The 25,900-nt window shown below is 43.5% G+C and overlaps 1 protein-coding gene and 1 pseudogene across 3 annotated transcripts in view; one reads left to right on the top strand and one right to left on the bottom strand.

Moving 5' to 3' along the window:
* SETD4 (SET domain containing 4) overlaps nt 1-25,900 on the bottom strand; it is a 44,539-nt gene that overhangs the window by 6,380 nt on the left and 12,259 nt on the right. The window contains exons 1-8 of one of the 3 annotated variants that reach the window (XM_025378894.1): nt 17,950-18,618; nt 16,951-17,108; nt 14,911-15,006; nt 11,672-11,709; nt 7,454-7,542; nt 4,743-5,172; nt 2,929-3,103; nt 625-706 (exon numbers count right to left, since the gene is read on the bottom strand). In XM_025378894.1, the coding sequence (XP_025234679.1) occupies nt 625-706; nt 2,929-3,103; nt 4,743-5,172; nt 7,454-7,542; nt 11,672-11,709; nt 14,911-15,006; nt 16,951-17,023 (983 nt within the window). In that variant the 5' untranslated portion in view covers nt 17,024-17,108; nt 17,950-18,618. Of the gene's footprint in view, nt 1-624; nt 707-2,834; nt 3,104-4,742; nt 5,173-7,453; nt 7,543-11,671; nt 11,710-14,910; nt 15,007-15,181; nt 15,280-16,950; nt 17,109-17,949; nt 18,619-25,900 lie in introns of those variants that run through there. The other 2 variants (XM_025378895.1, XM_025378896.1) reach the window with 2 other exon arrangements.
* On the top strand, nt 24,515-24,612 carry LOC112621896 (annotated as a pseudogene).

Below are 25,900 nucleotides of genomic sequence, written 5' to 3'. Positions count from 1 at the left end.
TTTAGTAAGAAGCTTGAACATGAATGAGGGGCCTGAGGCAGGGCCCATGAGCAGGAGTTCCCAGTAAGAGAAATGCTTAAGAACTGGAACTACCCGGGCATCCCACAGATGGCAGCCACCACTGCCAGGCTGCTCTCACACCATGGCGGGATCATTTCAAACTTAATTTCATCCAGAAAAGAAAATCCAAAAGGGAGAGCCTTGAACCCCGTTTAGCCACTTGGCATGGAATCACCTGGCTACCCACCTACCCCAAGAGCCTGCACCATGGTGCCAGGTGCCTGGGCTCTCCTGAGGGCCAGCCTGGCCTTTCCACATGACCACAGGGTAGACAGACTCATCCTGGGCCACCCATCAACACATCCAAGCTCTCTTTTGGTACCGTAATTTAATATTTCTAGCTTGTACCTTATGTCCCTGAAGAAGTTTCTTTCAAGTGTCTTCTACTCCTTATGTCCTCCACAACATCAAGCACAGTTTTACTGCACACAGTAAGTGCTCAATACCTACCCGTCAGCTGACACAGGGTCAAGAGGTGTCTCACCCCCATGGAAAATTTAACCCCAGGTTTTCCATGAACATTTCCTAAAGGAATAATTCTAAGAGGGAAAGAGAAACACTTACTCTATATAGCCATGATCCTTTAGAATAGAAATCTTTTTGTCCATCTGTTTATCTCTTGATGGAAGATATTTAACAAGTATTTCTATATTTAAAAAAAAATCAGACTGTTAGGGCGTAAATGTGGACAAAAGTATGTCTTTCTTCCCTTCTCAACTCACCTCCTTTCCCCTTAGCAACCCAGACATGCACAAACAATTCCACCTAATTCACAAGGAAGTCTACTCTTTGAGTCCAATTCAGTCACATCAGTACTGAGTCCCTGAAAGGCTATCAGAATTCCAAGGCTGGAGGACTAAACACGCATAACCTCAGCTCATGCTCCCACTAAGTAAATCCACCAAAAACAAGCAGGTCATTAGGACATCAGCATGACTGTTGGAAAATTACAGTCAACAAAAGGAGAGGCCATGCAAAAACGTGAGGAAAGGTTTACAATACTGAGCTTTTTCCAAACCAGAATTCAAAGTAGTCTGGATATTAGTGACTGCAACTACAAAAAACTTAAAGTAAATATGCACAAACTAACAAAGCTATTTGGAGAAGCAGGGTAATGAGAGATTTTTCTATTTTACTTTTAAAATGTAAATATAACTAAAATATAATTTTTGCTCAAATTAATTTATTCAACAAATGAATACTTCATGGACATCAATATTAAATTTATCAGGATTTTGAAAACATGAAGCCAATCTCAAAGCTGGTTTTCTAGCAGCAAGACCCAGTTTTTGCTTTTCTATTTTTATTTTGAGAAATCACATTATTATTCTGCCTTATAAGATGGAGTAGTAACAGCTTGGCCAAGTTTCTATTTCCAATCAAATCTATATTAAAAATGCATCGCCGGGCGCGGTGGCTCAAGCCTGTAATCCCAGCACTTTGGGAGGCCGAGGCGGGTGGATCACAAGGTCAGGAGATCGAGACTATCCTGGCTAACATGGTGAAACCCCGTCTCTACTAAAATACAAAAAACTAGCCGGGCGCGGTAGCGGGCGCCTGTAGTCCCAGCTACTTGGGAGGCTGAGGCGGGAGAATGGCGTGAACCCGGGGGGCGGAGCTTGCAGTGAGCCGAGATCGCGCCACTGCACTCCAGCCTGGGAGACACAGTGAGACTCCGTCTCAAAAAAATAAAAAAATAAAAAAATAAAAAAAAATAAAAATGCATCAAATTATGTATTTAATAAATCTCTTGCCATTATTTCATGGCCTAGAAAACTGCTTCTCTACTGTTTCACAAAGGGAAAAATCAGTCTTCTATGTACTTTTTTAACACTATATTTGGAATTTTCACATTTTAAGTGTAATGGCTAACTTACTATTTTAAAATAATAAAACTGGGCCAAGTACGGTGGCTCCCGCCTGTAATACCAACACTTTGGGAGGCTGAGGCAGGTGGATCTCTTGAGCCCAGGACTTGAAGACAGCCTGGACAACATAACAAGCTTGTCTCTATCATATGAAAAAACAAAAATTAAAAATAATAATAAAACCAGGCCAGGTGCAGTGGCTCACTCCTATAATCCTAGCACTTTGGGAGGCTGAGACAGGTAGATCACTTGAGGCTAGGAGTTCAAGACCAGCCTAACCAACATGGCGAAACCCCATCTCTACTAAAATTACAAAAAGTAGCCAGGCGTGGTAGCGCATGCCTGTAATCCCAACTACTCCGGAGGCTAGGGCACAAGAATCGCCTGAACCTGGGAGGCGGAGGTTGCAACAAGCAAAGATCACGCCACTGCACTCCAGCCTGAGCAACAGAGTGCGACTCTGACTCAAAAATACAACCAATGATAAAACCAAAAATAATAAAACCAAAAACAAAAGAACATAGATGAAATCAAATGTCATCATGGCATCAACCTCCAGAAACAAGGACTATAGATTTATCTCTGTGATTAGCACAGTGTCTTACACACAGTAGGTGCTTAATAAATATTTTTTATTCATTGCTCTCTAATTCTATTGTCTTTAGTGCCAGTGACAACATCTCAGTATAAACATTTCCATCCTTTAATACTGTATGTATTTCCTTAGCAGTTTTCCTCTTCTTCTATTCTATATTTTGACCCAATGCAATGAAAACTTCTTAATTCTTCTTATCCTAAATATCAGTCAGAGCTTTGTTGTTTTTACTTCAACACTGAAATTACAGTCAGTAAGAGTAAGGCTAGGCCTACCTAGAAGAAAATTAGTGATGTGTATGTCAGTCTTACGGTTTTGATATTTTTATTAAAACTGAAAATACACATCTCCAACTGGGAAAAAAAATTATACAGTGTTTATGTTAAGAACAAAGTTGATTCCCACCTCTTGAGACATAAACACAAGCATGAGGATTATGGACGGAAACAAATCCATATTCCAGGAACAGCCGCTGATTATCGTGAGGGCCGTAACAGATGAATACCTCTTCATGCTTTCTCCAACGTGAAGTCGTTCTAATTTCGTAAGAGTGAGTTTCTTCATTAAATGCTGCTTTTACCTAGAAAGAAAAACTGTTAAAGGTTTTTTTTAAAGTAAGGTGTAAAACTACAAAAACTGATTAAGTTATTATGTAATATTAATGTGAGTCAAGTGCAGCTTTCAAACACCCATCAATAAATGTAACTATGCATAGGGAACATGCCACTTCCGGTTTCATCCACCTCGACTTCACCCTGTTGATGAGGGAGGGAGTCCTGCCCTAGGGTGCTGGGGATGGCCACACCACATCACCTGACACAGCACAGATGAGATCATCAGCAGTTTATTGGTCACGTCCACTCATAGCCCAGGGAAGGAGGACATGGTGGTGCCAATAAACTTTATCTGTAAAAAGCTAGAGAGTAAACATGTTCAGCTTTGCCAGCCCTATGTGGTCTCTGTCACAAGTTGTATTTTTACAATCCTTTCAAAGTGTAAAAACCACTCTTAGCTCAGGGCTTTCGGGCCACATGCCCACAGGCTGTAGTTTGTGGTGTGGTCTTCCTACAGTAGACTATAAAATCATTGGTTCGGCACATAAATGCACCAAAAGTCCCAATAAAAATAAATCACTGCACTGGGGACAGACGGAGTTCCCATGTCTAGCATCCTATCACACTACACACCCCTGATATTATTTCATCAACATCAACCACAGAAACACTCATCTAATCCCAGGCTCCTTTGCTCCTGATTGTTAAAGATACTTCTTTCTACAAAAGTAACAAGCAGACAGCCCTTGTTCCTGGGCTAAGAAAGCAGAGCGGGAACCTCCCTAAGCTCTGATCTCATGTGGAGAGCACATGAGCTTAGCACGTGGGCTCACAAGGCATGACTGCTCTTCTCACAGTGGAGTGTCATGTAAAGGTGACAGCCAGGACACGGATCCCAGCCATGTCCCTCCACAACACACCCCAAAAGCGTTACAGGTGAGTCGACTGATGGACATTCTCCTGCTCTCCAAGCCAGGCCTCTACCCTTGCATGCCCTGCAAATAACACTCGTTTCCCAAATGAGCCACCTGGGGAAAAGGCTCGGGAGGATGCGATCTGTGACCACCTCCCAAATTGGGTTTCTTTCATTATTTCCCAGAACCCTTTCCCCACAAATACCCATCCATTCAATAAACATTTACTGAACACCTACTATGTGCCAGGCCCTGCCATGAGCACTGGGGTGACAAAGAGGAACAAGACAAAGACCCCATTCTCAAAGATTTCAGAGCTCAGTGGGAAAAAGATCAAGTCAGTCAGCGATCAGAGTAAAGAGAAAAGCTGTGACAGCTATAACACCAAGTTTAAAAGCGACAGGGCAGGAAAGCAGGCTGGGCTTCAGTCCTGGTCTTGAAGGAGGAACGAGGGAGAAGGAAGGAGGGCTCTGCACCACCTGCTGGGAAAGACCGGACAGGGGATGCAACATGAGGTTCTGTAGGCCTGAAGAGCAAAGTGGAGAAAATGGGCAGAGGCAAGCACTGCAAGAGGGACAGTGGGGTCCGGAAGAACAACAGGAGCCTCCTGACGGCAGGCCATCCCAACAGGGTCATCTGAAGCTGCCGACGCCTCTCCCTGTGGTGTCACTCACCATCTACAGTCACAGGTTCCGGGCAGTGGAAGCTTTCCTATCCAAATAGAATAGCTGCTCCCTTGTCAGCTTCTCACCTGGACACGTGGGCTATGATTCAGCAGGTCCAGGTATGGAGCGAGCGCACAGGTGTCCGGCTCTGCAGAAAGGCATTCCCGCTGCCTGGGCCTCAGGTACACGGCTCTGGTGTTGACGGTGCACCAAGCCCACAGCAGGGCACTGTAGCTGAAGATGCTGTCAACAGCCTCCACAAACAGAGGCTGCAGAGAAGAGAAAAAGTCTCTGGAGGAAGCAAAGAACTCCTGCACATGGGCTCTCTGCTCTTCAGCCTTTGCTTTTAAAGATTTGGGAAGAAGGTTCACCACTTCCGGCTCCAAACAAACAGGGCAGGTATAGGCCTTGGGTAAAATCTCCAGGTAAGGCTTCCAAAGAGATCGGTCCCCAGCATGCTTCTCTGAAACTAAAAAGGTACACAGCGCCAGCAGAGGAGACGGAGGCGGCTTCCACCTTTGAAAATTAAAAGCCGGTTTAAAGGAATTACTTTGATTCAAAATATGAAATAAGCCAAGCAGTTTGTTTTGCTGCCAGAGGGAGTGTGTTCAAACTGTCAACACACTCAGTTTACTTAACAGACTCAAAAGAGTTCCTTCCTTCCTTCCTTAAGGCTCTTCCTCTCCGGGGGAGCACAGCCCCAGTGCCAGTGCTCTGAAAGAGCCATACTTACATGTCAGAAAAACTGACTCACTAGGCCAAGTTCCAGGTTTGTTTGCAAGAGATTCCTCGTTGCAAAAAAACCTCTTTGCTTCCAACTCAGTTCTCCAGTTACAAAGCTTTTGACCTAACTCCATTTGTCTCACCTAAATAAAGATATAAAATATGGTGGGGAAAAAATGGTGGAAAGAACAGAGACCTGCACCATCCGATATAGTAATCACTGGGTACGCAGAGCTATTTAAATTTAACCCTTAATTATTTAGAATTAAATAATATTTAAAATTCAATCCCTCAGTGAGATAAGCTATGTTTTAAGTGCGCAATAGCCATTCAGAGCTAATGGCCACCATACCAGACAATGCAGAAAAAACATCTGTCATTGCTGAAAGCTCTGTTGGAAGGCACCAACCTTAACCAAAATGGAATATGCTCATATACACTTGTGCAGTTCTAACGCTTTTATTCCTAAGTTTACCTGCTCTATTACAAATTATGTATCACAGTATTTTTATTTGTTTTGCACAATTGCCAATAAAAAGATCTCATGTTGCCTGAAGGTATTTAGAAAAAGTTTTCATCAATCCTTCAAGGTCCAGATTCCTATACTGCCATACATTCTACTCAAAATTTCAGAATGATTCAGAAAATGTTTATAATGACAGCATCCTTGCCTCTACACGGGCCTAAAAGACCTATTCACCTTCTTCCAAAAACATGCCAGGGGAAGAAAGTCCAGAACTTACCTAACGGTTAAGAAACAGTATATGCCAGGCACAGTGGCCCTTTGCCTGTATCCCAGCACTTTGGGAGGCCGGGGTGGGTGAATCACTTGAGGCCAGGAGTTTGAGACCAGCCTAGTCAACATGGTGAAACCCCATCTTTAATAGAAATGCAAAAATTAGGCACGGTGGAGCATGCCTGTAATCCCAGCTACTTGGGAGACTGAGGCATGAAAACTGCTTAAACCCAGAAGGTGGAGGTTGCAGGGAGCTAAGATCGCCACTGCTCTCCAGCCTAGGTGACACAGCAAGACCCTGCCTCAAAAAAAAAAAAAAAGAAAAAGAAAAATAACAAAAAAGAAAAGAAAGAAAGAAACGGTACCCTCATAATTTAGAAATCCCTTCCACTGCGGGTCTCTCACTCTGTCTTCAGAGATGCCCCAAAACAAAGGCCCAGCAGAACGTGTGCCAGAAAACAGTTCTCCCACATCAGCCTCCTCTCTTCTATACCCAAATAAAACTAATTCTTTCATAATGTCAACAGCTCCTCAAAGTTCAAGAAAAACTGAAGTACAGTAAGGGTAGAAATAAGAGAGTAACTTACATTTGTCAAGAGCTACTATGATGGAAGAGAACAGGCTACTAAGAACCAAAGCACTCAGCTGTGATTTACATATATTATCCCATTTAATTTTTATTTCTTAGTAAGTGATAGATGGTGGTATCACACCCACACTCCAGGAAGCCTATTAAAAACCTTAAAAATGCCATTTACAGTGAATTAAGAACAAACTTTCCGGCTGGGCACGGTGGCTCACACCTGTAATCCCAGCACTTTGGGAGCCCGAGGCGGGAGGATCACGAGGTCAGAAGTTCAAGACCAGCCTGGCCAAGATGGTGAAACCCTAACTCTACTAAAAATACAAAAAAAAAAAAATTAGCCAGGCATGGTGGCGGGCCCCTGTAATCCCAGCTACTTGGGAGGTTGAGGCAGGAGAATCGCTTGAACCCAGGAGGCAGTGGTTGCAATGAGCCAAGATCACACCACTGCACTCTAGCCTGGGCAACAGGTGAGACTCCGTCTCAAGAAAAACAGACAGACAGAGAGAGAAAAGGAAAGGAAAGGAAGGAAGGAAGGAAGGAAGGAAGGAAGGGAGGGAGGGAGGGAGGGAGGGAGGGGAAGAGGGAGGACAAACTTTTTCTAGAACAGAGTAAACTTTTCACATCATTTCAGATATTTATCTGCTCTAAAAGGGACTGGGTATTAATGAATTATGTCTCAAGAGACATATTCGCCAATGACAGACTTTAAGGAGAAGCACTTGCACCAGGTAAGCATGTGTGTGGTCACTTACTTAGTAATGTATGCCCCTAAGTAGCTTCGAATCACTGTGTCCGTGGTGAGCAGGCAACTCTCAGGCAACGAAATAATCATCTGTCCCTCCTGGCCAAAAGGAAAGCAAAGTTGAGGATGCCTATGCTTTGGGAAGAACCCAGGAGAATGAGTCTGAAAAAGTCTTTGATCCCACAGTCACCTACCAAGAACCCACTATAACTCAACCAAAAGCCACCAATGGAGTCGCTCCCAACTCTGCGAGTCAGCAGATGCACATAAGGCTGCTCCAATGCCAGGTCCCACAACCCCAACAAAAATGAAAGCATTGACAGGCAGTCAACCCTTCACCAGAATGAGTGGTGGAAACATGTTGACAATTCAAATTATACTGTTTCTTCACTTTTTTTTTTGAGATGGAGTTTTGCTCTTGTCTCCCAGGCTAGAATGCAATGGCGCGATCTCAGCTCACTGCAACCTCCACTTCCCAGGTTCAAGCGATTCTCCTGCCTCAGCCTCCTGAGCAGCTGGGACTACAGGCGCCTGCCATCATGCCCAGCTAATTTTTGTATTTTTAGTACAGACAGGGTTTCACCTGTTTCTGCACTTTCTTATGCCAGGAAATAGTGCTACCAATAGCAAACAAACAGAAACTGTGGGGAAAAGAAAGAGAGATCAGACTGTTACTCTGTCTATGTAGAAAAAGGAAGACATAAGAAACTCCATTTTGATCTGTACAAAGAAAAATCATTCTGCTTTGGGATGCTGTTAATCTGTAACTTTAGGCCCAACCCTGTGCTCACAGAAACATGTGCTGTATTGAATCAAGGTTTAAGGGATTTAAGGCTATGCAGGATGTGACTTGTTAACAATATGTTTGCAGACAGTATGCTTGGTAAAAGTCATCGCCATTCTCCATTCTCTATTAACCAGGGGCACGATGCACTGCGGAAAGCCGCAGGGACCTCTGCCCAAGAAAGTCTGGGTATTGTCCAAGGTTTCCCCCCACTGAGACAGCCTGACATATGGCCTCGTGGGAAGGAAAAGACCTTATCGTCCCCCAGCCCAACACCTGTAAAGGGTCTGTGCTAAGAAGGATTAGTAAAAGAGGAAGGCCTGTTTCCCGCAAGTCCCTGGGAACAGAATGTCTCGGTGTAAATCCAACTATTCGTTCTATTCTGAGATAGGAGAAAACCACCCTGTGGTTGGAGGAGAGATATGCTGGCAGCAATACTACTCTGTCACTCTTTCCTATACTGAGATGCTTGGGTAAAGAGAACAAATCTAGCCTATGTACACATCCGGACACAGTACCTTCCCTTCAACTTATTTACGATGCAGATTCCTTTACTCACATGTTTTCCTGCTGATCTTCTCCCCACCATCACCCTGTTCACCCTGTTCTCCTGCCCCACTCCCCTTGCCGAGATAGTGAAAATAGTCATCAATAAATACTGAGGACACCCGGAGACCGGCGCTGGTGCAGGTCCTCGCATGCTGAGTGTGCCGGTCCCCGGGGCCCACTGTTCTTTCTCTATACTTTGCCTCTGTGTCTTATTTCTTTTCTCAGTCTCTCATCCCTCCTGATGAGAAATACCCACAGGTGTAGAGGGGCAGCCCCCTTCAGAAACTACCCCCAAAAAATTGTATTCAGTGAAATCCAAGTGGCTAGGCAATGGTCTGCTCTCTACATAACCCACGCCTAGGAGCTAAAGAAAGGCCAGCATGCCCAACGTAGTAAGGATCGAATTCTACCACTTGCAAGAGTATCGTTCTCAGTGTCTCCCACTGAGATAGAACCACAGAAGAAAAATTCAATGTAAAGTAATAGAAAACAGTTTAAATAAACACAACATGATGAAGCCAGATGTGAGATTCTCCTTTAATTCTAACTGGCATCTAAGTTGGTTAAAAATCTCAGCCAAGCCCGGGCATGGTGGCTCACGCCCGTAATCCCAGAACTTTGGGAGGCTTAGGCGGGTGGATTGCTTGAGGCCAGGAGTTCAAGACCAGCCTGACCAACATGATGAAACCCCATCTCTACTAAAAGTACAAAAATTAGCCGACCGTGGTGGCAGGCGCCTGTAATCCCAGCTACTCCGGAGGCTGAGGCAGGAGAATCAGTTGAACCCAGGAGGCAGAGATGGCAGTGAGCGGAGATTGCGCCACTGCACTCTGGCCTGGGTGACAGAACGTGACTCCTTCTCAAAAAAGAAAGAAAAAAAAAAAATCTCAGCCAAAAAATCTTCTGGGATCAATTTCTGGTTTCCTCATCTGTAAAGCAAGATTAAGCTGGATGATCACCATGGTCACTTCCCATTCCAACATCCTATGATCTTATGGTTAGAAAATATTTGGGTAAATCTCTTTATCATCAAAATGCAAACTGTACACTTTGCTGTGCATTTCACTATATGTAAAATATGTCTCAAATTTCAAAAACTTTTGATAAAACAACCACATTTGAATGTACATGTGAAACAACTGCCAATTATTTCATGACCTAAACAAAGACTACCTGTAGTTACTGCTGCATACATGACATTTCTCATCCCCAAATTCTGCTACAGAATAAAGTCAATTACACTTTCCTCCAAAAATAAAAATACTGCACGACAATATGAAAGTACTTAATACTACTGAACTTCAAAATGGTTAAGATGTTAAGTTTTACGTTACATATATTTTACCACAATTAAAAAAATTTAAATGACGAAAACATTAACACAGCATAATAGAATTACAACATCAAAACATACCATTCTTTATATATTGGACTTCTTGTGTTTGTGATTTTCACCTGTTTAGGAAACATAACCTGAATTCCCTTGCTGACTGTGTTTGCATTTTAAAGAAATTATATTTTCCTTTAATATTTTAAAAATTTATCTTTTTAGCACAACATTTTTAACAATTAAAATTACCTTTGGACCAGGCATAGTGGCTCATGCTTGTAATCCCAACACTTTGGGAGGCCGAGGCGGGCAGATCCTGAGGTCAGGAGTTCAAGACCAGCCTGGCCAACACGGTGAAACCCTGTCTCTACTAAAAACACAAAAAAATTAGCTAGGCTTGATGGCACACGCCTGTAATCTCAGCTATTCAGGAGGCTCAGGCAAGAGAATTGCTTGAACCCAGGAGACGGAGGTTGCAGGGAGCCAAGGTCATGCCACTGCACTCCAGCCTGGGCGACAGAGCAAGACTCTGTCTCAAAAAAAAAAAAAATTACTTTTTATCTACTAACAAAACAAAAAAAAAAAGATACCATTCCTTAGACTAAACGTATGTACACATCTGAGTATGAGTTTTAAATAAAGAATTTTTTAAAGGACAATTTTTAAATAAAGGAAGAAATTAATTTCTAGCTTTACAGAAAATCGTGCATCAGAGATCTTTAAAACAGGATCGGAAGAACGAAAAGAAACCTTGGAGGTCATCATTTACTTCCTCATTTTGTAGAGGAGGAAATGGAAGGCAAGGGTATGAGGGGGTCTCGGGTTGGGGCCCCCAGGCAGCTGAAGGCAACTCTGGCCCAAACCCGAGGCCTCATCCTCCCTTAGCTCTGGTTTCTACCTGCTGCACCACAACTGCCTCACAAACAGCAGCAGCTGCCTCAGCACACTTTAAACGTGATCTGACATGTAATGTGTTGTGGCAGAGATTGCTAGTTGCCTATCCCAACATGCCTTCTCACCCCGTCCTCACTAACAGAATCCTACTTAGAGGGCACGTGGCTGGGGAAAGGCCAGCACGGCTCTCCTCCCTTGCAGCTGGCTAGGGCTGTGTACCTGATCACCGGTCAAGGACAGAGGGACTGGAATTTCCTTAAAGGGAGGAAGCCTGCCCTTCCTCACCCCCTTGCTCTCTCCTGCTGCCCAACTTCCAAGACCTGCACCCTGACCTGAGGGTGCAGTTCCCTTAAGGACATGAGAGAGCTGGAAGGAGTTGGGGCCTCCACGGACCATGGGACTGCCCCACCAGCTCGGGTCAGCCTACTCCAAGCTTGTTTCTATGAGTGAGAAAAAAATAAATTTCCATGCTGCTTAAGCACCTCAACTTTGGGCTTGTCTTTCATTGCAACAAACTTAATCCTAGTTGATAGAACCATATTCAAACATATCTATTAGGTAAGTAAGAAATGACTGTATGTCTGAAATTTTTTTAATCCACTTCATTTGAACCACAAAAACAAAGCAGCAAAATCTACACTGGGTTTCAAGGATCAAAGGAAAATTCTCACCTGCAAGGATGTTTGGCTCATCAGCCCTCTTCCTGTACCTAGGAAAGCAAAGATACAAAGAGTAAATCCTACTACAACTTCCAGGCCCTAGACATATCATTATGAAAAAAAAAAAAAAAATGTGAACTTCAAAATTACATAAGGCTGAAGCTGGATGTGTCTCAGTCTTTGATTCCAAGGAGAAACAGGGAGTCAGAAAGCTATTCCAGAAAATGTCTTGACCTCCAGTGAGTTATAATCCTTGAAGGGCAAAGTCAGCTTCAGAGGTGAGACCTAAAGACCACTGTGGACTTGATACAGACCTACTCCTGGCCTCTTGCAGAAAGCTTTGGCTGGACTCTCTCCCCTGGGGCCTACTGGCCAATAAGGTGCTATTCCCAATGCCCAGCCAACCTCTGAGGCTAGAGCCCCAGGCCACTTATCCCCATTACCAGACTCAGCTCTCCGGAGTAAAAACCTTGAGACCCCTTTGATTGGCTGGCTGGCCAGTAAACCCCACTTAAGTCCCCACAAAGCCTGCAGACATCCTCCCCTCTCTGATCAGGTAACCCATGAGATGGGCTCTCCATGACCTGGTGAGCTCAGCTGGGTAGGTCAGCTCCAGCGGGTGCCTGTGAGCCAAGGCTCCAGCTGGAGCACAGTCACCACAGTAACCTCAGCAGCTGCATTAATACCCCACCAGCTTCCAGAAGTTTCTCCCTCCATGCCTAAGCTTCTGCTCCTGGAGCAGTCAGACGAACATTAAAAGGATGCTCAGATGACAGCTTTTCTGGCAGGCATAGGTATTACATGATCATAAGAGGCCTAGAGCATTAACGTCTCCAATTCATCATTCCTCACCTTTCCTCTCTTAGCTGGGAGGGAAAATAATTCAGCCAAGTCAATGCAGGACTACCGGGAGCTCCTGGCTCACAGTGGGAACTCCTGCCTCAAGTCTTCATCAGTTTCCCGCAACTTGGATTTGATGCTCCTGGTTCATGGTGGGAATTCCTGCCTCAAGTCTTCCATCAGTTTCCTGGCAGGTTGGATTTGATGCTCCCAGTTCATGGTGGGAATTCCTGCCTCAAGTCCTCTATGGGTTTCCCAGCAAGTTGGATTTGATGAGTCCCAATTCATCTCCCCTCCCAGGAGGATACTGTCTGCTCACACAGCTGGTTCTAGTGTTGATAGCGTATTTCGTTGATTTCGTGTACCGCATTGTGGAGTTAATCACCCCTGTGCGCCAGAACTCCTCCTAGAATCAATTACTAACGGGAAGATTTTCTTCTGCGTGGTTATCCTTCCAAAACCTTACGTGCTAATCTAAGTGGAAATTCTCTCCAAACATGTATGTGAACAAAAGCTGGCCTATGGAATACATCTAGAAGAGCCTTTACCTATATTTACATGATAGTGTTTAATATCAAAAAACACATAGTAATCTACACTTACTTTCATTTTCATATTGCATATATTAGGCAAAGTAGAAGTGGCCATTAGGAGCTCGTAAGAGTAAAGCTTATTACAAATGTCTCAAAGCCTCAAAATTTCCACTATCATCAATCTACATGGGAGGCCCTGACCTGGCTAGCACTTTTGGTGGTGAAAGGAAATGCTGGGGTCAGTTTCCAAGGCAGAAAAGAAGAGAGAGTCTAAAGATGGAATCCTGCTTAGGAGATTTCCTATGCCCCTCCACAAACGAAGATGAATTCCCCAGAGTTCATACATTTTGACTGAAGCCCAAAAATGTTACCTCCTATCATACACTGATTAGGAGCTAAAAACTATATGAAGCACTTACAGAAGGTTCCTTGTCCCCAGAACTGTAAGCGCTGGGCTCAGGTCACTGCCAAGCCACTGTGCTTTTGCACCTGCATCGCCTAAAATCTGGGGCTGCGGCCAGGGCAAGTTGTTCTCACTTTTAAAAATAGGAACTCTTTACTGCTCCAAATTACAAACAGATGACCTATTCTCAGGTATTCCATCTAAACCATCTGCTGATTCCTGCTTGATGATTTTAAACCCATCCTTCTCAGGGCAAATGACACCTGAGATGTGGGCAGGCCTTAGACACGGCAAGTCTACCTCTGACACTACTGACTCTCTTGATCATCTGGGGAAGAACTCTGTTCAGTATAATCTAAGAGTGTGGCTTTTACTGACCATCTTTGACACAGAAAAACAGAAAGGCAAACATTATGTTAGAGGCTGACAATATGGTTCATGACCATCAACTAGAAGGGGCCCTAAGAGAAAATGGCTCAAATCAAGCATTTTCGTTCAAAGTCATGATGTGTAACTGACTCATGGAAAACAACTTTACACACATCACCTCACTCAGCAAGGGGCACAAGTGGGAAATCATTTGCCTTGGTGTGGGGTATATGAGGAAGTTAATTTGCTCAAAGTTCAATTACCTAACGGGTACTTGAGTAATAATTCTGATGGACAATGGAAGCATTGTGTGGCATATGCCTTAACTTTTCTGTAAGGTACAGCCTGCCCTGTGATGTAGAACTTTGGGGCCCTAATTGCACCACTATCTCTGTGCTGCAGCAGACTCCAAATCCTTGTAAAGAGCATCTTGGTCCTCCCTGTGGTTATCTCCTGCCCACCTGTGGGAAGAGTGGAGTGGCCATGTATGCAGGCACACACCCAGAGCAAGCTGCCCAACTTCTGTGAGAGAATGTTCCAGAAGAAAGTGGTTTTTGGTTTTTGTTAGTTTTTTGAGACAAGGTCTCACTCTATCGCCCAAGCTGGAGTGCAGGGGCATGATCATGGCTCTCTGCAGCCTCAACCTCCCAGGCTCAAGCAATCCTCCCGCCTAAGCCTCTAGAGTAGCTGGGACTACAGGGCACACCACCGCACCTGGCTAACTTTTGGACTTTTAGTAGAGATAAGATTTCGTCATTTTGGCCAGGATGGTCTCAAACCCCCAAGCTCAAGTGATCTGCCTGCCTCAGCCTCCCAAAGTGCTGGGATTACAGACATGAGCCACTGCGCCTGGCAAAATGTTAACCTAACCTCCCTAATAAGCACAAGTTTCAGAAGAGAATGTCATTCTACCTCAGCTCAGTGCTGAAGCCTACAGCTCTGCAATTAACTGGCCACACAGAGGGGGGTCCTCCTCCAACCCAAGGGGAGCACATGCAAACCAGCTGAGGGACAGTATCTGCTGAGGTCCACTTGCAAGAGTGGCCCCTGCTGTCTACCTGGCTCTCGCGTGGGAAAGGGCAGGACAGCTGAAGGCTAGATCTTACCTGGAAAACAAGCAGGCACTAAGTTTGAATCTTGAAACTTCCTAGCTTTCAGCCACTTCCTTAGCTCTATAAATTCAGACTTGTGGCTCTCATTCACTATCAGGCAAGGAGAGAACAAATGGTGATTAAAACCACTATATAATCAGATTACCATTTTTAAAACAACATGTCTGATGAAATGTGTCAGACAGACTTGCACAATAGTAAGAACTGGTGTATCTAAACATAGAAAAGGTACAATAAAAACACAGTATTGGCCAGGCACAGTGGCTCCCATCTGTATTCCCAGCATTTGGGAGACCAAGGCGGGAGGGTTGCTTGAGGCCAGGAGTTTGAGACCAGCCTGGCCAACATAGAAAGACCCCACCTCTTAAGAAAAAAAAAAAATACAGTATTGTAATCTAATAGGACCACCACTGTACATGTGATCCATCAACCAAAACATCCTTACGCAACATATAACTATATTCATTCAATGTAATCCTAATCAAAATTCAAGCAGGCTTTCGTACAGGAATTAACAAGCTGATCCCAAAACTCATATGGAAATGCGAAAAGCCTCGAATAGCCACGATGTCTTTGAAAGATTGATTTTAAAACTTATTCTAAAGCTACAGTAATCAAATTACTGTGATATTGTCAAGACAGACAAATAGGTCAATGGAACAGAACGGAAAATTGGAAGAGGCCCACATGTAAATGAACAACTGATTTCTGACAAAGTGTGAAGGCAAATCAGTGGAAAAAGGTAGTCTTTTCAATAAATGATGATCCAACAACTGGATCTCCGTAAGAGAAAAAAAAAAGTGAACTTATCCATATCTTGTACCATATTCAGTTGGATTTACATAGGACTTTCCAGATGGCCACTTTTGTATTGAACAAGATACAGTATCTTCTTCAGACAGGGTTACGCCGAATTTGAAGTGATAAATTTACATCCAAACACTGATATCCTACAGGCGCCTGAAGGTCAAGACCAGAAAAAGAAACTTGGGAGTCACCCCCAGAGAAGACAGTTGAAACAATGAGTTAGATATCTTCACATTCCCACCAGGATCTAAAAGAATACAATGGCACCATTAAAAAGAGTGTTATTTAAGAAATATTCTCTTTGGGTTGGGCACAGTGACTCATGCCTGTAATCCCAGTGCTTTGGGAGGCCGAGGCAGGAGGACCACTTGAGCCCAGGAGTTCAAGACTGGCCTGGGCAACATAGTGAGACCCTGTTGCTAAAACTAATTTAAAAAAACATTAGCCGGATGGAGTGGCATGTACCTGTAGTCCGAGGTACTTGGGAGGCTGAGGCAGGAGGGAGGCTAAGGCAGGAGATCACTTGAGCCTGGCAGTTCAAGGCTGTAGAGAGCCATGATCACGCCACTGCACTCCAATCTGGGTAACAGACTGTACCTTGTCTCCAAAAAAAAAAGAAAAGAAAAAAGAAAGATTCTCTTTGAACACTGTGTGCCTTTGAGAAAAGCTATGTGTTAGGCCGAGCATGGTGGCTCATGCCTGTAGTCCCAGCAACTTGGGAGGCTGAGGCAAGAGAATCACTTGAACCTGGGAAGTGGAGGTTACAGTGAGCCAAGATCACGCCACTGCACTCCAGTGTGGGCAACAGAGCAAGAATCCGTCTCAGAAAAAAAAGAAAGAGGGCCGGGCGCGGTGGCTCAAGCCTGTAATCCCAGCACTTTGGGAGGCCGAGACGGGCGGATCACAAGGTCAGGAGATCGAGACCATCCTGGCTAACCCGGTGAAACCCCGTCTCTACTAAAAAATACAAAAAACTAGCCGGGCGAGGTGGCGGGCGCCTGTAGTCCCAGCTACTCTGGAGGCTGAGGCAGGAGAATGGCGTGAACCCGGGAGGCGGAGCTTGCAGTGAGCTGAGATCCCGCCACTGCACTCCAGCCTGGGCGACAGAGCGAGACTCCGTCTCAAAAAAAAAAAAAAAAAAGAAAGAAAGAAAAGCTACGTATGAACAAACAAGCAATCACAAAAGGATTTCTTTTTTCATCACTGTCACTAAAACAAAAACTGTACCTCCTCTTGGTTCAGAACTTCTGCAGAGTTTTCGTCTTCTGATCCGGCTTGTTCTCCCTTTTCCTTTCCGCATGCTAAAACTGTAGTTTCTTCTTTCTGAAACACAATTCTCTTTTTTCAAAAAGGATAAAACTGTAATTTCTGTGGAAATGCTCAATCTAAAATAAAAAACATTTCTTTTACTTTCCAGTTATATGATAATCACTGTTCTTTGTACCTTTAAGTATACAAATGTGTATTTTGGTAAACTGTTTCTCTCAAATGTTTTTGTAAATGAAAGGTTTATACTGTAAGCTAAGTCATGATCCCTACAGTTACAGAATTCCCATTATCAGTCCCTCTAAAACAGTTTTATCTTGCAGACCTAGTGACTACAGCTTAATCTACTAAAAATACAAAAAATAGCTGGGCGTGGTGGCACACGCCTGTGATCCCAGCTACTTGGGAGGCTGAGGCAGGAGAATCGCCTGAACCCAGGAGGGGGAGGTTGCAGTGAGCTGAGATCGCGCTACTGCACTCCAGCCTGGGCGACAGAGCGAGGCTCCGTCTCAAAAAATAAATGCATAAATAAAAATAAAAATAAAAACAAAATAAGGGCCGGGCATGGTGGCTCATGCCTGTAAACCCAGCACTTTGGGAGCCCGAGGCGGGCTGAGGTCAGGAGTTCGAGCCCAGCCTGGCAAACATGGTGAAACCCCGTCTCTACTAAAAATACAAAAATTAGCCGGGACTGGTGGCAGGCACCTGTAATACCAGCTACTCGGGAGGCTGAGGCAGGAGAATCGCTTGAACTCAGGAGGCGGAGGTTGCAGCCAGACGAGATCACGCCACTGCACTCCAGCCTGGGCGACAGAGCGAGACTCTGTCACAGAAAAAAATAAATAAATAAAAATAAAATAAATCTACTTCTAAAATATACGGGGATAGAAATGAGTAAGAGACAAGAACTCCAGGCGGTATTAATAGCGCACTTGGGCAGTATAAGGTTCATTATTTGACCTAACGAAAGTCGGCTAGTCCAGCTCCAGAGGCAAGCGCGGCTGGTTCGGTCCGGGTCCCAGCGCTCAGTCCAGAGACCGCGCCGGAAAGTGTTTCCAAGACTCCCGGGCACCGCGCGAGCTGTCCACCCGCACCCTGCTGAGGACCACGAGGACACCGGCGACCGCCACAGACACAGGCACCCCACAGTCCTGAAACTCTAGCCGTGAGGCCGCCCTACGGTCCCACACACACCGCTCCCGCCGCCACAGTACAGCCAGGCGGGCATCGGACCCCAGGCCTCAGGCCTCTTAGCGTTACGCAGGGCGCCGGAGCAATACGCGCTATGTGAACGACTCCACACGATGAGAGGTTACTACAGCGCACACGATAATGTCCGCCCTGGAGGAGACCTGAGACCTGAACTCAGTTCTTTTTACGCTGATGAATGAAAGACTAAGTAACTCACCCGCGAGACTTTGCTCCCGTTACCCGGGCAACTGGAGGCCCGACCCGGAAGTCCTACCAGCTCAGCTAGGCGCCAGCGGCCGTTTCCAAGATGGCGGCTGCAGTGGGCGGGCCCAAGGCACGTGGAAACGCCAAACGGCCCCAAGTGAACAAAAGTTAAAGGAACGGGCCAAAGCTGCAGAGAGAGAGGCTGAAGGTCGTCGCGCCCGCCTGGTGTCCTTAAGCAATCCAAGTCCTCAGTCTCCCGGGTCGGCCCCTTCCGCCACGGGCGGCCGCTTCCGGCTCGCGCATGCGCAGTGTGAGCGGACTCGCCGCCAATGCCCAATAGTCTGGGACGAGGTTGGCACCCCTACACCACCATAAGCCCTACGTCGAGTCTGGGGTCAGAAAACCCAGTAACCTGGAATTTAGGCAAGAAATGTATAATTTAAAAGTAAGTAGGCCTCCCGAGTGCTTTATGAAATGTCGCTAGAACTCTTGGCTGTACAATTTGCCTGCTTTGCAGCTAGGGAAAATCTAGGACACATGGAGTTAAATGCTGGGCTAAGCCAGACCTTATCTGCATTTCTGTCTAGGTCCTAGGCTCTACACCTAGCACATCATTAAAATCCCACTTACCAGGGTTCTCAACAAAGGTAAAGGTTGCTAAAAGTTAACAGTGCAACATGTATTTAAAACTATTAAAGAGACAGTTTATGTGCAAGGGGTGCATAAGGAAAATAAAATACACTTTTGGTAAAAAGTGTATTTTGGTAGGCATAAGAATGTGGATTTTTAACTTAGTTAAAAGTTTAAAGAATTGTTTTTGAAGGTTTAAGCAAGTTTCGAAAGGTTAATTGTAAAGGAAATTCTGTGTGTAAACATTTTGGCTAAAGATTGAAGGGGTGTCATCCAGCTTTTCTGTAAATTAGGCATTAAAATAAAAGCACAACGGGTTTCTCTTAAAGCGTTAACCTGTTCTTTAACAAAAATTATTAAAGGTTAAAAAGAGTCTATGAAAATTTTACCTCATCGTCAAACATTAAAATCGGGTAACTATGTCTACAAAGTTTTATTAAAATTGAGTTTAACATTAATAGCACACTAATATAAAGGTAAAATTTAGCTTATTTGGTATAAAATCATACAAGGAAGCATTGCTAAATATAAAATGGTATTTGGTTTTCTTTGATCTATGTTTATATGATATGTTATTGATATGTTTTCCAGGGTTATAGGAGACTGATAATTCTGATATATCTTAGTGTACATTATCAGTAATAATTATAATTGTTATGTTAAACTTACTGTGTGCCACAGAGGTAACAGCTATCCTTGTCAATTGTGTCTTTACCTATGGCCACCCTAAAATTTTTCTCATCCATACAATTGTCTTATTTCGGCGCTCCTTAAAAGGTGGTTTTATGATCAGCTATAAAGGTCTAACAGGTGCTCTTGAATGCAGGTTTCTGATAACTTTGGAAATTGTAACATCAGAATGGAAGAAAAACGTTCAGAACTCTTGAAAAGCTAAAATTTTCATTAATATCAAGCAGGACAGGAATTAACTGCATGAACTAAACTAATAGGAGACTGGAGTAATCTTGACGTTTTGCTTAAAATATTGCCAACGTTTTGTTTCGTTTTTCAAAGTTAAAGAAACTTTTCTTTGGAGATACTGACAGCTTTTAACAATTTAGTATGCGCCCATGAACAAAATTTGGAGCATACTTGTTTCTCTCTACCTGATTTTCTCCAGAATTTGGAAACTATCTGTGAGTATTCTTAAGTTATGGCAATATAGTTATTTGCATAAGTGCAATAAGTATCTGTTTTCTTTTGTAACAGGACACAATTGGAAAAACTGGTTATTTTACCAAGGCTTTGACTGGAATGGTGTGCTTTCCTTTGAGGAATCAAAATTTATGAAGCCAATAAAGCCCTTGGAAACTGGCCTCATATTCTGTGTACAAAGTTCCTGTACAGGGTTTCTGATCTGTGGCAAGTAAAGAATGTCCCTTTCTAACGGGCCAGGAACCCCAGGTTATCTTGGGACCTCAAGAAGAGACAAATTCAACAACTCATAGGTATTTGATGGTACAAATCTATGACTGGGCATGCCTTTAAAAAGGTCTCACCTCAGATTCTCTCTACAGAACAAAGTTCCATCAAAGCTAATTTAAAAGGCCTATGTAACAAATAATTATTCTTGCTGCACTGTATCCAGATAATTAAGCCACATATAATAAAGCAAACTAGGCGTACCATGATTTGTCTTTTAATAAAAATGGGAAACTGGAGAAAGAAAATTATGTTTCAGAAACTATAGCACACCTGTCATTAAATTCTAGTATGTTTTTCAATTTTTGTTATTTTCTTCATTTTAAATTAAATTCTAATTGTTCTGGCTACAAGATTCCAAAATAAGCTGTGCTTTCTTAAAGCCCTAGAAGCTGAAAACTAGATGTTTCAGCAGATGCTGCCTCTAAGCCCCCCAACCATGACAGGAGAAAATCTCTTCACTGCTGGTGCTGACAACTAATAACTAAGGGTTCCCGGAATCCTTCCCACCAAGTCTAGTGAGTCCATGGAACCCAGGGTAATTAAGAGGGTATCTGTTACAGGAATCAACTCCTAAATACATCACAGGCAAGTCAAAGCTTGGAAAGCTAAGGAAGCAACCTGAGAGCCCAAAAAAAAATCTTAAATATTAATGTAAATAAATAGGAAATCTTACACTGAAAATCATAAAAGATAAGTAACTAGGCTGGGTGCGGTGGCTCATGCCTGTAATCCCAGCACTATGGAAGGCCAAGGCAGGCAGATCACAAGGTCAGGAGTTCGAGACCAGCCTGGCCAATATGGTGAAATCCTGTCTCTACTAAAAATACAAAAATTAGCCAGATGTGGTGGTGTGTGCCTGTAGTCCCAGCTACTCAGGAGGCTGAGGCAGGAGAATCACTTAAACTCGGGAGGCGGAGGTTGCAGTGAGCCAAGACTGTACCATTGCACTGCAGTCTGGGTGACAAGAGCAAAGCTCCATCTCAAAAAAAAAAAAAATGAAGATAAGTGATAAGTAACCGAGAACTACTCACCTTAGTCTCATCCCTACCTCACCAAATAGTTTTTGTCATTCCTATCTCTCCTTTTAAGTCAAATGTGAAAACTTTTTAATGGAAATTACTTACTATACCACCCTTGTGGAAATTGCTTTACTCTACTATTTGCAGTAGGACTATATACTGTAGCACTCTCAGGGTGGAATATCGGACAGAAAATCTCAATTACTGTAGCATTTTGATTGATTATTATTAAGGAAAGGGCTAAAAAGGAAGTACCAAAACAACCAAATAAATGCTTGGTTTGGGAACAAAATCATAGCATGGGTCATTCCATTCCTGGGCCCTCTTCTAATAATATGCCTGGGACTAATGTTCTTACCCTGCCTAATTAACCTTTTTCAAAGAGTTTTAACCGACAGGATCATGGCCATTTCACAAACAACTACCCAAAAACATCTATAGACGGCATTGCTCCTACAGTCAACCCAAGACCAGAAAACTCTCTGTACCCTCATCAGCAGGAAGTAGCCAGAAAGAAAATGCTGTCCCTCCTCCTTTTTATAACTATAGGGTCTGGATTGACAGAGCAGGAGCATCGTCATCTTGGACAAGCCCCTCATGCTAAAGTTCACCTTAATAAAAAACTGCCTAAATCCAAAGGGCATCAGCCGAATGGCTAAGGTCAGCACGACCATAAATCACAAGTAACATCTCCAACCAGACATTCCAAACTCATTCCTGACCAGAGACATGCTAGACTCTAGATAAAGCCCCCTCCAGGCCAGAAAAATGTCTGCCTCAAGATAACCTCCCCTCCTCCCCTTATGGCGGGATTCCAACCCCGCCATAAACTTATCCACACACATAAACATTCCAAGCTTGTGATAAGCCCCCTCACCCTAAAACCAATATATACTCTTAGTAAGAGAAAGGGCTCCGAACCAAAATGGGCCATCTAAAGTAAACCTGTCTCTAACTGCCAATGTATTTTTGCTTCTTTCCTCTTTCTCTAACTCTTACACAAAAGCCGTAACTACGGCTTTGATTAGACAAGAGACTGATTTCAACAACTTTCTCCCGATAAGAAGATCGTGGACTATGGAATGGACTGGTTCTGGTTTACAGAGGCTGTGTACTTGTGTGCCTTGATGTCCTGAAAGACTTTTGACAGATAGGACCTAATCGTAATACACTTAAATGTCAAGTCAGCATCCCAAACTGAATATACATGAGTCGTATGTTACATGCATGTTTCTTCAATATGCATGTATCAGGTCCACCTTCATGAATATTCATAGCCCCTCATGTAACCTGTTGAATGTGTAAGTTTAGCCAACCTGTGCAGTCTAAAGCTCCTGCCTCAAAGCCTCCCCCTTCAAAGTGCCTGTCTCTGAGTTTCTGCTGGAGTCAGCTCCCCAGCCTCCAGGATGGCTACCTTGCAGGTTGTACCCCTTTAGAAGAAATAAGGTCTCCATCTCCTTTTCTAAATTTATACATTGTGAGTTGTTTTTGTTTTTCTTTCTAAAAAAAAAAACACACAGTTCAAGACTACATGGCTAGGATGACCCTAACACCTAGTATGACTCTAGTCTCTTACTGAGAATGTTTAAGCTGCCCAAAAAAATGTGGTGTTTGTAATAACCAACTTCTGACAATAGGTCCCTGACTGCCCTTTCTTAAAGCATTTACTGAAAACGGCTTACAGCTGTGAATTCTTCCTCTGACCCTTTGAGATGTATGTCCTACTTAGGAGTGTTTTTTGGCCAGGTGAGGTGGCTTACGCCTGTAATCCCAGAACTTTGGGAGGCCAAGGCAGGCAGATCACCTGAGGTCAGGAGTTCGAGACCAGCCTGGCTAACATGGTGAAACCCTTTCTCTACTAAATATACAAAAAGTTAGCCAGGTGTGGTAGCGCATGCTTGTAGTCCCAGCTACTTGAGAGGCTGAGGCACGAGAATCTCTTGAACCTGGGAGGCAGAGGTTGCAGTGAGCCAAGATTGCACCACTGCACTCCAGCCTGAGACAGAAATGAGAAACTCCGTCTCAAAAAAAAGAAAAGAAAAAGAAAAAGAATGTCTTTCTCAGACCTGAAAGCCATTCCTCTGAAATGTAATCATCAGAAATGATAGGGCCCCTGTCTTTCAGTCTTTGTAGTGGGAGAATAGAATCCCAACTTTGCTAATTGCCAGCTAACAGACACAGCTGGCCTAACCAACATTTCCACTGAGCAATCCTTGGTAATTTGTCATTTCCCTAATTCCTCCCCCTTCCTGATCCTTCATTCTCCCTTTAAAAGGCACAGTTACCTCCGTACAAATGAAAGTTCCTTTACACTAGACCCTCTTTCTATTATAGTAGTTCATTATTGACTAAAATCTGTCCTTACCACCTTAGTGTCTGGCTTTGTCTTTCACAGAATTCAGCAAATTGCTTGAGTTACATAACTACTAAGCACCTAAGCCACAGATTGATTCCAGGTCTCAAAGTCCATGGTCTACCACTTTAGAAAGGCTTATTGAATATCCTAAACAAACATAAAATGAAAGAGGAACACAGTCAGTGTCAAGCAGAGCTCCATGAGAGTAAATAATCAAAGGAACAACCCAGAGAACCTCACAATTCGTAATTTAAGAATATTATTTTCCAACATCTTTTCTTTTAATATATACCATGGAACTGTGTTTTAGGGTATTTTGTTTTTGTTTTTGTTTTTAGATTCAGGGGGTACATGTGCAGCTTTGTTACATCAGTATATTGCCTGATGCTGAGGTTTGGGCATCTAATGATCCCAAGTAGAAAACATAGTACCCAATAGGTCGTTTTTCAATCCTTACCCACTCCCTCCCCCTTTTGGAATCCCCAGTGTTATTGTTCCCTTCTTTGTGTCCCTGTGTACTCAAATGTTTAGCTCCCACTTATAAGTGAAAACATGCATTATTTGGTTTTCTGTTTCTGCGTTAATTCACCTAGCACAATAGCCTCCAGCTGCATCCATGTTGCTGCAAAGGAAATGATTCCATTCTTTTTTGTGACTGTGGGAACTGTGTTCTTTAATTGCTTTAAACTAGTGGGTAGTAGTGCTCGTTTGGGCAGCATATATACTAAAACTGGAATGATACAAGATTAGCATGGTGCCTGTAGAAGGATGACATGCAAATTCATGAAGTGTTCTGTTAAAAAACAAAAAAAAGGTGGGTAGTAAAGATATGAATTCATTCCACAGGTTAATTGGTATTATAAAATTCTTGATCTATATAGCAGCCAATATAGTCTCAGACTTTTGATTCTCACAACTAAGGCATGTCTTCCAACTTAGCCAATAGCAGTAATAGCAGAGATCTGGAAACTCCATCTTTAAATTTCTGTTTTATTTCTTAAATTGTTCAGAATCCAGACAAGGTGCTGCATATTGGAGGCTCCTCACATATAGCACCAGAATCAAGACCCAGATATAACAGAGAAAACAATACAAAATCATCCAAGTAAAGCTTAATTCACAGGCTTTAAATTGTGCTTTTCAAAAACAAATTTTCAAAAAGTTTCCCATAGTCAAACCCATCAGACATTTACGATTCTTCCCTTATTTTTATGCTTATAAAATAAAGCATTTTCCCCTATTGAAAATAAAAGTTACTTTTGTTTTCTTTTAGTTATTTTATGGATTCATTTATAAATCACTGTTTCTCTTTCTCTCTCCAGAAATTATTTAGTGTATGTTGTAAGGGATCTTTTTTCTTTCCAATCACTATGCCCTTTCCCCAGTGCCAATTTTGGAATAATTATTTCCCTCACTAGTTGTTAAGGCCACCTTTATCATACAGTAAATTCTTGTTAATACATATTTTATATATTTTCCGGAGCATCCTGCCCAATGTACCTGTAAATTCTTATGTTGGTACCAGTCCTAAAAAAATAAACAAATCAGACTCAAACTCATGATTCATGCCCTCATAGGATTTGCCTTTTGAAACAGCAGGACCCTCACCCTGTCCAAAGTTCCCTGTACACCATGTGCTATTGTGACTGGCCCTCTTAATAAATTTAATCCATCCCACTCTTAACACTGACTCACACCAGCTACAGAAGACAGTAGCTGATGAAGTGGAGAGAACCCAGCCAATGACAGACCCAACCCCACACCCTGGGATAGGAAAGAAAATCCAGGCCGGGCGCGGTGGCTCAAGCCTGTAATCCCAGCACTTTGGGAGGCCGAGGCGGGCGGATCACGAGGTCAGGAGATCGAGACCATCCTGGCTAACATGGTGAAACCCCGTCTCTACTAAAAATACAAAAAACTAGCCGGGCGTGGTGGCGGGCGCCTGTAGTCCCAGCTACTCGGAGGCTGAGGCAGGAGAACGGCCTGAACCTGGGAGGCGGAGCTTGCAGTGAGCCGAGATCGCGCCACTGCACTCCAGCCTGGGTGACACAGCGCGAGACTCCGTCTCAAAAAAAAAAAAAAAAAA

This window comes from Theropithecus gelada, chromosome 3 (genome assembly GCF_003255815.1).
Source record: "Theropithecus gelada isolate Dixy chromosome 3, Tgel_1.0, whole genome shotgun sequence".
Lineage (NCBI taxonomy): Eukaryota > Metazoa > Chordata > Mammalia > Primates > Cercopithecidae > Theropithecus > Theropithecus gelada.
The sequence above is the reverse complement of the archived record's forward strand: the minus strand, read 5'-3'. Positions and strand labels throughout refer to the sequence as shown.